At 37.1% G+C, this 13,027-nt stretch overlaps 1 protein-coding gene across 1 annotated transcript; it reads right to left on the reverse strand.

Annotated features, from left to right (window-relative positions):
- Nucleotides 1–531: 531 nt before the first annotated feature.
- Nucleotides 532–10,023, reverse strand: LOC128206138 (major surface trophozoite antigen 11-like). Its single transcript, XM_052908412.1, has 7 exons — nucleotides 9,902–10,023; nucleotides 8,759–9,496; nucleotides 8,298–8,397; nucleotides 5,213–5,262; nucleotides 2,733–2,866; nucleotides 1,913–2,032; nucleotides 532–1,096 (listed from the first exon to the last, which is right to left on the reverse strand). The coding sequence occupies exons 1-7, from the start codon at nucleotides 9,951–9,953 to the stop codon at nucleotides 1,055–1,057; spliced, it is 1,236 nt and encodes a 411-aa protein (XP_052764372.1). The 5' UTR covers nucleotides 9,954–10,023; the 3' UTR covers nucleotides 532–1,054.
- Between the last annotated feature and the right edge of the window lie 3,004 nt (nucleotides 10,024–13,027).

The following is a 13,027-nucleotide window of genomic DNA, read 5'->3' on the forward strand; positions in this document are numbered from 1 at the left end:
TTCGAAAATCGGTCATACATAACGTCCGTTTTCCAGCTTGGTCACTCGCTAGTATCAAAAAGGCAAAGTAACACCTATTATCTGTCTTAGGGGAAACGATCGACTACCATTCCATATAGGTAACCAGCTGGGGAAAACTCATTTTCTCATTCAAAGCACTCGAAAAGTAGGCCCCAAAATGGTCACAAATGCCGTAAATTGGCATAGAATTGGACCATTAACGACACGAAAAACGCTTTCCGGCATGATCTTGTACTCACTTTAGTTAAGTATGCGCTAAACCACCAGTGAGTGTTGTAGGAGACACGCTAACCTACCACTCTCATCATTCTGGGAAAACTCGTTTACGCGTAAACTCGTTCTGGTACTCACTAGAGTAAAGAAGGCGTAGTTCTACCTAGATGGTGTTGTATGGGACACGGCCACCTACCATTCGATTCAGCTTATAGTACGTTGGTGTGATTGACGTTTTAAAGACTTTGTTTATGTCCTTGCTGCCATATCAGAACTCGACCTTTATAATGTTTTCTATATTTATTGTATATATGTGTTATGACATTTCAATAAATGCCCACTTACAAACATACTTGGACTAGTAAGCATTAAACCTGCAAGAGAAGTGACAGTATTCTTTGCGCCTTGTAGTACACATTAAAAAGGATTTATTTATTACAGTTATTCTTTGCACATAATTCCACATAGTACATCTGACTTTTGAATAAAAAACAAGCAAGAAACGACGGATGCTATGTTGAACCCAAATGTGTAACTGTATACACATACCTGCTATCGACAAAAAAAACTTGTTTATGCCACCAAACCTTATAAATGTTCACCAACAATAGATATAGAAGTATGATTTTCAGGTTAGATTCTTCAATTAAGGGCATTGTGGATTGGGAGAAAAGTTGTAGACTTGTGGGATTTCGTCAAGGAAAACACACCCAAACACCAACCCAATAAAAAATCAAAAAGAAAATCACGAAACCATATAACATAACAGTAGACATCTTCCTTCGTAAACCTTGCTCAAAGTTGTGTTCGTCTATTTTGTCTATATGTGTACACTCTGGTACACATTGTCTGTTTTCTCAATCTGAAATAAAACCATCAATTCCATTTATCAAAACATAAGAGTTCTATACGGTATATACGTACACTCCGAAAAATCCACAGTTAAACGTAAAACGTATTCATGAAGCCACTCAATTATATATATATTGAGTGTTCATAAAATACGTCTTCGTATTACTCCCTTTTATCCCTCTGTACTATTAGTTGCCTAGTGCGCAAGACTTCGCGGTTATTCGGCTTGCGCAGAGGTTTGTGCACTACCTTTTCACCTAGGCGACCCGGGTTCGATTCCCGGCCTGAGCGCGTTTGGTTTGATTTGTGGTCACCATGCCGGACAAGTGAGTTCCCTCCGGGAACTCCGGTTTCCCAAACAAAAAAATACCACACTCTCGCGTAAAATCGTGCCAACGAAAGTGATTAATATAATGTTGCAATAACTTGTTCACAATCGTTGTGAAATAATTAAGTTTAAACTAAACACGGTTATGTTGATCTGACGAACCTCTGTAGTATATAGTTTACATGAAACATAATAGTAATGCTGCCCTGGCCATATATGCTGTTATACTTTGCCTCTGAATGAAACCCACCTTGTATACGAATGCTTCGAAGTCATGCATTTTTGTTCACTGAACAACGCTTACATCGTATGACATAACACAACTCAATTTACACAGTTATACTGTACTTCTTTGACACTGACTGACCATCATCTTGTAAACGTCATACTTCGATGTTATGAATGTCTTTGCTGGTATGCAGTCGAATGCAATAAGTTTGGTGTGCATCGTTTTGCAATTGTGGTACAAATAACATGACTTAACGGAACTAAACCTACGCTGTTATGTCCTTCTAGGCTATAATACTTTGTCTCTGGCTGGCGTCCACTTTCGGTGCGCAAGGTTGCATAGTTATGTTGGTCTGTTCCCTTTACGAGTGTCACGTAGTGTAACGCGCCCTTTAATAATAAAATTGTTGAGCTTAAAGATTAAGCATTTTTGCTTGGTTACACTGGTTTATTGTAAGGCGTGTATGCTGAAAAGTGTGTTTAAACGGCGTTACATTGGTTACGTCAAAGTTCTTACTAAAGAATTCGAGTTTTCAGGTCGACATTGCATGTAACCCATCTAACCGTAATGTTAGAAAGGTTACACAATTCGAAGCTCACATTTGATGGGCCGATTTCTGGCGCCAACTGTTTCTTACACGATTACAAGTTTGGCTTTTCCATTTAGTCGATTTAACCCCGATATGACTATATTAGGCCAAATCTGTGTACAGTTAGTTTTAATTTGTTAAAATGAAATTGTCACTTAAAGCTGCACTATCACAGACTGAACGTTTTGACATTTTTTATATTATTTTGTTTGTCTTGAAACGAGACAATTTATGCGAGTTCAAAAATTGATGTGTTATGCATTTTTCATAAACCGTTAGTAACCCCTTTAGCGATAAAACATTAATTTTCGAACGGAAATATGAAAATCTGCGATCTAATCTTATGTCATCAGTCTTTTAACACTGTGTTGCAGATGTTTACGCAAAAATTTGCTCATTCAAAGACAAACAAAAGTTGTTACAATGATTAATCTGTGACAGTGCAGCTATAAAGGTTCATTGATCAAAACCCGTCTTTCCCCATTAAACCATCAACTTACATTATCTTTGTCTTCTATGCTGTTGTAACTTGCCTCTGGCTGACACCCGGTTTCTGCACATAAGTCTTCGTAGTTATGTGGTTCCATCACATTCCCAAGAACAATGTTGTTTGGAGCCCCCTCTGTTTTGGACCCTGTGTTATTGTTATAAGAACAATTGATATATTAAAGATGTTCCAAATAACGGACTTAATATGCATCTAGTAAAACATATGAATAATTGCAACTTCTGTGTACCAAAACGCTGTTCCATCTCTTAAAGCTGACTCTCACAGATTAACCGTTTTGACACCTTTTTTAGTTTTTGTCTTGAAATGAGCAAATTTTTGCGTTAATATCTGCAAACCAGTTTTATAATACTGCTGACAAAATATAAGACCGCAGAATTTCATATTGCAGTTCTAAAATAATGTTTAATGGCAAAAAGCGTTACTAACGGTTTAAGAAAAAAATGCATAAAACATCAATTTTAAAACTTATATATGAAAATCTGAGATCTGATTTGTTAGTCAGCAGCTTAAATCACTGGTTTCTATGCATTTTCGAATACATTGGCTCGTTCCAAGACAAAACAAGAAGGGCCATAATGGCCCTAAATAGCTGACCTGAGTAAAAGTGTTTAACCTTTGTAATCAATATAGCTTGATATTTTTTCTCAAAGAATATTGAAAAACATACTGATCAAACATGCTGCCTGGATAATCACTGACAACGGACTTGTCACAGTTGCCTGCACACTGACAGGACTTGTCACAGTTTCCTGCACACTGACAGGATTTTTTTCAGTTGCCTGCACACTAACAGGACTTGATGATTGACTGCACACTGACAGAATTTGATTCTCATTACTGCACACTGACAGGATTTTGTTCAGTTGCCTGCACACTGACAGGACTTGGTGATTGACTGCACACTGACAGGATTTTGTTCAGTTGCATGCACACTGAGAGGACTTGATATGTGACTGCACACTGACAGCACTTGATACAGATACCTGCACATTGACAGGACTTTTTTCAGTTGCTTGCACACTGACAAGACTTAGTTCAATTGCCTGCACACACACAGGACTTCGTTCAATTGCCTGCACACTGACAAAACTATGTCAAATTGCTGGCACACTGAGAGAACTTTTAGTATAGATACACAAACAACAAACAGTGCACCATCCAATAAAATCAATAAACTGCATTAAGCTCTACAAATAAAATATCAGCACACATTCAGCACCTTCCACTAATATCATTGCTTCTTCCATCTAGGTAAACGTCACCTTCCATCACATGTTCAAAATCAAAATTTTCTTAAAAGACATCAAGCCTTATCACTATCCACACAGAAGATAAGATTATAGCTTAGAATAGCTTACATGAAGTTCAATGGAAAACATTTTTAAATTTATCATTAAGTAAAAATGAGAAATTTCTTCTACAGAATTAAGTGTATAATCATTATTTTAATCTATGAACCTAAAACAAGAACAATACTTACCTTTAAGTGACTATGTTGAAGACTTAATGAGATTTAAAATATATTCCCTTGTTACTAAAAATAGAAAGTAGTGGAATCTCCAACAAAGAGGGAGACAATATAGCAAGACTTGCTGCCCTAGCTTCAAGAGTAAACTTTAAATAACTATCAGATTTTAACATAATGGCCATTTTGTTGATGTTGATCAATCATGACCTTTGGTGTATTTTTGTAGAGGGTCACCCAATGAAGCTATCTGTAAAGTTTAATTGAATTTGAACAGGTAGTTTTAGAGAAGATGTTTTTTCAAAGCAAAATAGGAAGTTGGCCATTTTGTTGTTGCTGCTGTATTTGTCTTTGTCGATCAATCGTGACACCTTGTTGTTTTGTAGAGGGTCACCCAAGGAAGCTTCCTGTAAAGTTTCATTGAATTTGGAGTGGTAGTTTCAGAGAAGATGTTTTTTATAGCAAAACAGGAAGTCTGCCATTTTGTTGATGTTGTTGTTGTTGATCAATCGTGACCTCTTGTTGTATTTTTGAAGATGGTCACCCAAGGAAGCTTCCTGGAAGTTTCATTGAATTTGGCTAAGTAGTTTCAGACGAGTTTTTTAAGCATTTGTTGACGGACGGACTGACTGATTGACGGACGGACGGATAGACGAACTGAAGGACTGACGGACGGACGCCTGACAAAGACCGATCACAATAGCTCACATTGAGCACTTCGTGCTCTGGTGAACTAAAAAGATGTTAAAACGTTCAATCTGTGAGAGTGCAGCTTTATGTTGATAACTTGAATAAAACAAATGACCAACAACTGTTAAACGGTTTATTTTTATTCATTTAAAATAAAATAAACGTACACAACATGAATAAAACCCCTAAAAAGGTGAATAATAAAAATTCGAAATAGGGATTTTTTAATTCAGTTTTTATATAAAAGAATATAACTCGTATAGTAATTGAAATAAAACACGACACTTAAAAAAGACTTTAGAATACGAACTTACCTTCATTTTCTGAATTTCTTTGTTCGCTACCACTTTTTGCATTTCGTCGCCTAAATAAAAATATAATAATCATAATTATAAACAGTTACCTTCAAAAGATTTAATGTTCAAAATTAATGTTTACTTTAAAACTTCCTAATGTTGTGACACAATTCATCAATAAGCTTTTATCACATGAGTTGGTTTTAAACTTCCTGAAATGCGAACAACAATCAAATTTGAAGGTTATTGGTAAAATCGGTAAATTCCCCAAAAAAGTTGTTAAGCGTAGGAAAGGTACAGAAAGATAATGTTTTATTTTCATTAAATTTCTGATTACAAATCATACCATTTGAACGTAATTACTTTTTTTAAAGGCCTTGTTTAATGGATGTTTGGCATGACGATCCCTTGTTGTGCATCTCCTGCTAATTGCACTATTGTCACAGTAGGGGCCAATTTCCTGACTCAGGGCCATTTAGGGTCCATTTCTATAATAAAACCTCCTAAACTGCAAAGCAGGATACTCAGAGATATCGGAGATCTAATAAGACGACACCAGGCAATTAGATTAAGATCAATGCACAGAGGTTGAGTACTTTCCACCGATTTTTTTTTTTTTTTTTGGGGGGGGGGGCGCTGAAAGAAGGCTTAAACTCGGCCTCTACGAAATATATATTGAAGCCTTCCCTCTCAACGTGCTAACCTTGTATGGACAACAATAGCGTGAACGGTAACACATGCTGTTATAAGACTTTCCTCTCAACGTGCTTACCTTGTATGGACAACAATAGCGTGAACGGTAACACATGCTGTTATAAGACTTTCCTCTCAATGTGCTAACCTTGTATGGACAACAATAGCGTGAACGGTAACACATGCTGTTATAAGACTTTCCTCTCAATGTGCTTACCTTGTATGGACAACAATAGCGTGAACGGCAACACATGCTGTTATAAGACTTTCCTCTCAATGTGCTTACCATGTATGGACAACAATAGCGAGAACGGCAACACATGCTGTTATAAGACTTTCCTCTCAATGTGCTTACCTTGTATGGACAACAATAGCGAGAACGGCAACACATGCTGTTATATGACTTTCCTCTCAATGTGCTTACCTTGTATGGACAACAATAGCGAGAACGGCAACAAATGCTGTTATAAGACTTTCCTCTCAATGTGCTTACCTTGTATGGACAACAATAGCGAGAACGGCAACACATGCTGTTATATGACTTCCCTCTCAATGTGCTAACCTTGTATGGACAGCAATAGCGAGAACGGCAACACATGCTGTAATATGATTGCCCTCTCAATGTGCTTACCTTGTTTGGACAACAGCGAGAACGGCAACAAATGCTGTTATATGACTTCCCTTTTAATGTGCTTACATTGTATGGACAACAATAGCGAGAACGGCAACACATGCTGTTATATGACTTCCCTCTCAATGTGCTTACCTTGTATGGACAACAATAGCTAGGATGGCAACACATGCTGTTATATGACTTCCCTCTCAATGTCCTTACCTTGTATGGACAACAATAGCGAGGATGGCAACAAATGCTGTAATATGACTTCCTTCTAAATGTGATTGCTTTGTATTGGCAACAATAGCGAGAACGGCAACAAATGCTGTTATATGACTTCCCTTTTAATGTGCTTACATTGTATGGACAACAATAGCGTGAACGGTAACAAATGCTGTTATATGACTTCCCTTTTAATGTGCTTACATTGTATGGACAACAATAGCGAGAACGGCAACAAATGCTGTTATATGACTTCCCTCTCAATGTGCTTACCTTGTATTGGCAACAATAGCGAGAACGGCAACAAATGCTGTTATATGACTTCCCTCTCAATGTGCTTACCTTGTATAGGCAACAATAGCGTGAACGGCAACAAATGCTGTTATATGACTTCCCTTTTAATGTGCTTACATTGTTCGGACAACAATAGCGAGAACGGCAACAAATGCTGTTATATGACTTCCCTCTCAATGTGCTTACCTTGTATTGGCAACAATAGCGAGAACGGCAACAAATGCTGTAATATGGCTTCCTTCTAAATGTGCTTGCCTTGTATTGGCAACAATAGCGAGAACGGCAACAAATGCTGTTATATGACTTCCCTTTTAATGTGCTTACATTGTATGGACAACAATAGCGTGAACGGTAACAAATGCTGTTATATGACTTCCCTCTCAATGTGCTTACCTTGTATGGACAACAATAGCAAGAACGGGAACATATGTTGTAATATGACTTCCCTGTCAATTTGCTTACCTTGTATGTAAAACAATAACGAGAACGGCAACAAATGATATAATAAGATTTCTCTTTCAATTTGCTTTCCTTATATTGACAGCAAAAGCGAGAACGTCAACATATGTTGGTATAAAACTTCCCTCTCAATGTGCTTACCTTGTATTGACAACAATAGCGAGAACGGCAACACATGCTGTTATAAGACTTCCCTCTCAAAGTGCTTACCTTATATTGACAACAAAAGCAAAAACGGCAACATATGTTGGAATAAGACTTCCCTCTAAATATGCTTACCTTGTATGGACAACAATAGCTAGAACGGCAACACATGCTGTTATGTAGCTTCCCTCTCAAGGTGCTTACCTTGTATGGACAAGAATAGCTTGAACGGCAATAAATTCTGTTATAAGACTTCCCTCTCAATGTGCTTACCTTGTTTGGACAACAGCGAGAACGGTAACAAATGCTGTTATAAGACTTCCCTCTCAATATGCTTACCTTACATGGACAACAATAGCGAGAACGGCAACACATGCTGTTATGTAGCTTCCCTCTCAAAGTGCTTACCTTGTATGGACAAGAATAGCTTGAACGGCAATACATTCTGTTATATGACTTCCCTCTCAATGTGCTTACCTTGTTTGGACAACAGCGGGAACGGTAACAAATGCTTTTATAAGACTTCCCTCTCAATGTGCTTACCTAGTATGGAAAATAAAAGCGAGAACGGCAACAAATGCTATTTTAAGACCTCACTTTCAATGTGCTTACCTTGTATAGACAACGAGAACGGCAACACATGCTATAATATGACTTCCCTCCAAATGTGCTTACCTTGTATGAATAACAACAGCGAGAATTACCACAAATGTTATTATAAAAATCGCACCCACAATTGCACCAGCAATGGCTCCTTTACCATTAGGCAAATTGACTGAAACATTTTTGGAATTATTTTAAAGGATGTAGCCTTAAGAGGTATATCGCTTAGCAGATACACAGATACGCGTTTTAAAAGGCAAACGTTTGAATAAAGGTAAGTCCTTGCATAAGATTTAGAAAATATATGACAAAAAATTGAATGATTTTTAATTCAGTAGGATTTAATGACGAAAACATGCTACTGCTATTTAAGAAGATTCAGATTCAGGATTGGCACAATTATATCATAGCATTAACGATGTAGGTATAAACCCGAGATGTCATAAAACAACTCCCATATCTTGTTTGGAGTTAATATCTACAATCACTGGTTTAATGGGCTGTTATGATTAAGCAGAAAATGAAAAAACAACCTTCTTTATGACTAGAATGACGACTTGTGTCTACAGTGCATCGCGAATGATTTGTATCCCTTCTGTAGCCATCAGCGCAACCCCTCAAGCAGTGCTTTGTATCAAAATCACACAGATGCTCTCTGCAGTAGTCACAATGACTTGCTTCGCATTTCCCGGAAATGAGCTTGTAGCCATCAACACATTGAAGACAATGACCTGTTATTCTTTCACATTCTCCATTTAAGCATTGTGGAGAACATGTGTCATTGCAAGCAATGCCATAAAAGCCGTTTCTGCAATCTACACACGTGCCGTTAACTGAACACGTCTTGTGCTTGCAAAGACTAGGGCAATGAGTTGAACAGGTTGAACCAAAGTATTGATTGCTCTTGCAGCTAATACACGAGCTGCCATTCATGCAAGATCTACACTCTGGTTGGCATTTATGATTACACCCTGTCTCAAGCGTTCCCTCGTAGTAACCATTTGAACAAGATGTACAAGATCTACTTGATTTGCAAGCTTGGCATCTGAAAATGCATTTGCTTCTACATGATTTGCCATAGAAACCGTCTTTACATGTATCACATGTCCCGTCTGGTGAGCACGTGATACAATTCTTGCTAGCACAAGCGTGTTCACATGTTGGGCCACCGTATCCGTCCGCGCATCCCCCCGAGCAATAATTTTGGATGCGAAAGCTGTCATTGTAGGAGCAATTTGATCCAGGTTTACAGCATTCACATGGAGCGCAATCTGTCCAGAAAGAAAGAGTTTGTTATTGTGTCATCACCATTCCTTAAATGGATTCGTTAACATATAGTAAGTCGCACTTTTTAGGAAAACACGATGATACACCAAGCTAATCGCACGCACGCACGCACGCACGCACGCACGCTCGCACGCTCGCACGCACGCACGTACGCACGCACGCACGCAAGCACGCACGCACGCACACACACACACACCAATACAATACTTTTGACAGTTTGTCGGTGAATATGTTTTAAGGTAATAATTCCAAAACTCTTAGGAACATATAGTTAATCATCAAAGCATTTGTAGGAAAATGTAATAAAATACTTAATAAATAAGTGATAAGTAAGCAAGTAAACCGTTTCGATTTATGTTGCGAAACAGCATTAGCAAAATAATAGCTACCATTGACAGCGTCTCCAGTTCCAAGATATGCACACAATATTAACATAAGCATTATAAAAAATATAACAAAATTGAACTAAACTGACTAATTTATTAATGTTTCCCGAAAAAACATCCTTAAACTTAACGGAAACATCCACTTTAATGTCCCGTTACAGTAAGTATCATAAATCAATCTTTAAATACATGTTCGTATTTAATCGCTTTATTAAGTGACAATGTAGACACAACCTTTATTTTGATTTCAATTTGGGGAAATACTATAAAACTGCTGGAGCCAGAAGTCACTGTTAACTTGACGAGCAAGCTAAGTAGCCTAGGTTAAACACATATTCTGTTTAGAGGCACATTGATCAAAACCTAAAAGACAATAAACGGGAGTTATAAAACGTAACAAAACAACAGACACATATACGCAATATGCTAATTATTCTATATATACTATTGTTTATTCTTAATAATTAATGTTGGGGAAAGGTCTTAAATAAACTATTAAACAATCACCTATCACGGTCGAACGACAAAAATCAGAAAATCTCAAAACATTTCATTCTTGAAAGTGTGATGATATTTCTTTTTATTCTGAACAACACATCTTGAAACAAAACCTTCAAAAACATCCAGCGTCTTTTCTTTACAATAATGTTAATACAACATTTCATAAACCGACCGACCCAAACCAAATTTACCTGGGTTGTGGGAGAGGATAATGATAATATTTTAAATCTCGCGTTACCGCCATGATCTGGTCTGTGAAAACTAATACATATGCAAACATGCATTCATGGGACGGCAAATGTTAAGGTAAACAAAGCTATATGATTCTGGTCAGAAACAAGATGGACTAGATAGATGAGTGTTATATTCAAATATATAACAAGGTATTCTTATATAGAACAGCAGTATACAAAACTTAACAATTTATATTTGAATTGATCAGACCAAATGATGTTGGGAGCCAACATGGCGCATGAGAAACAAACTTCAACATGATTTCCTGCGTTGAAACTCCACAGTCAAGATCTTGATTATGCAGCCATTAAGAAGAATGTAATGATACATTTAACCTTATATTTCAATAACGAAAATTGATTTCAATTAGTCTGAAATGTTTTGCTATGTGCTGTTTGTAGTCTGCTTTATTTTGCTGCCGAAGAGGTTCGGCGTTTTGCATGCTCTTGTTGCTTGCGATATTTGGAGAGGATATGTTAAAGATTGAAATTTTCTGATGCTTTAGATCTTTGGCTTGGTGCCGATAGAGTTTGCTCGTGCTTGCTGCTGGAGATGTTTTTTGGGTCTTATTTGTGTTTTGCTCTTTCTTGCTGCTGGATATGTTTTATCGGGTGTTGTTTGTGAATTGCTCTTTCTTGCTACTAGAGATGTCTTATTTGGTGATGCTGATGTTTTTCTCTTTCTTCCGCTGGAGAAGATTGACTGTGTGCCGTTCGTGTCTTCCTCATTTTCGTTTATGTGGGTGATTGACTGTGTGCCGTTCGTGTCTTCCTCTTTTTCGTTTCTGTGGATAATTGACTGGGTGCCGTTCGCGTCTTCCTCATTTTCGTTTCTGTGGATGATTGACTGGGTGCCGTTCGTGTCTTCCTCATTTTCGTTTCTGTGGATGATTGACTGGGTGCCGTTCGTGTATTCCTCATTTTCGTTTCTGTGGATGATTGACTGTGTGCCGTTCGTGTCTTCCTCATTTTCGTTTATGTGGATGATTGACTGTGTGCCGTTCGTGTCTTCCTCTTTTTCGTTTCTGTGGATAATTGACTGGGTGCCGTTCGTGTCTTCCTCATTTTCGTTTCTGTGGATGATTGACTGGGTGCCGTTCGTGTATTCCTCATTTTCGTTTCTGTGGATGATTGACTGGGTGCCGTTCGTGTCTTCCTCTTTTTGTCTCTGGAGATGATTGACTGGATGCCGTTCGTGTATCCTCTTTATCGTCTTTGGGGATTTTGCCCGGGTGTTGCAGGTTTATTGTTCTTTCTTGTGACCGTAGAGTTTTTGGGTGGATAGTGCTGGTTGGTTTATTTCCAAAGCCAAACGTTAGATATTGCACGCATTTCAATGAGTACTTCTCCATTCAAAGACTTTTAGGCAATGACAAAACTTGTTTTAGGATTTAAAACAATATCATATTTTGTCAGAATTTTACAAAGTCGAGAGTAAAAAGGTTTCCTGTCAATATTTACCAATGCTAACGGTGCATGCAATTTGACGACATCTCTGATGCAATTTGCTATATAATTGCACCTTACAAGAGTCCGAAATCTGAAGCTGAAAGAATCCGTTTTTTAACAAGTATTTATTCAATGAATAATTCACCAATCATTAGCATTTAATCAGATATATAGAAGCATGTGCTATTTTTGAAATTAGCAAAACATAAAAAATACAGAATTGCAAAACAGACAATAATGTTTTTTTTCTGTGTCTCTTCACCGTTCTGGTTACATCTACATGGTGACAAAAAAGCAAATTACACATATAAAATTCGAATTAAGTGGCTTGAGCCACGATCACGGACTGTACTATAAAATTTGTCATATTTTGTTTTATATTGATTGCTTATAAGTTAATTAAACACATGGCGTTACCTGATTTCAAAAGCAATACAACCCTTACACTGACACGAGCGCAAAGTAGTGATACTTAACGTAGGTGCCATTTTACTCATATTACTAAGCGCCAAACCTTTTACCGAAAAATGAATACAAATTCTCTTGACGAAGATTGTCATATAATAACAATAATATTTCATTTGTTGCATTTTTATACGACACTTTTATAATTCAAATTTTCTACAAGCAAGGTTATTGGTGCATTGGTGTTAAAGATGAACTCTTACTCCAAAATAAGATTTACCACAATTTATAATATTGTTTTAAAATTCCAAAAAGGATGAATAAATGTCGGAAACAATGGTTCTTATGAAAGAATCCGATTTCAATTTGAAAAAAATCAGCATAAAAACACACGGTAATTCTACCTAATGAGTAATATCACACCACAGTAAATATTTTTGCACTCTCCACTATTAAATACTCGGTTACAATCTTTATATAAGTAATTAAAAGTTTCCTTAAATGCATTATTTAAGAAGTATTTATAGGTTTATTAGTCAAA

Source organism: Mya arenaria, chromosome 10 (assembly GCF_026914265.1).
Source record: "Mya arenaria isolate MELC-2E11 chromosome 10, ASM2691426v1".
NCBI lineage: Eukaryota > Metazoa > Mollusca > Bivalvia > Myida > Myidae > Mya > Mya arenaria.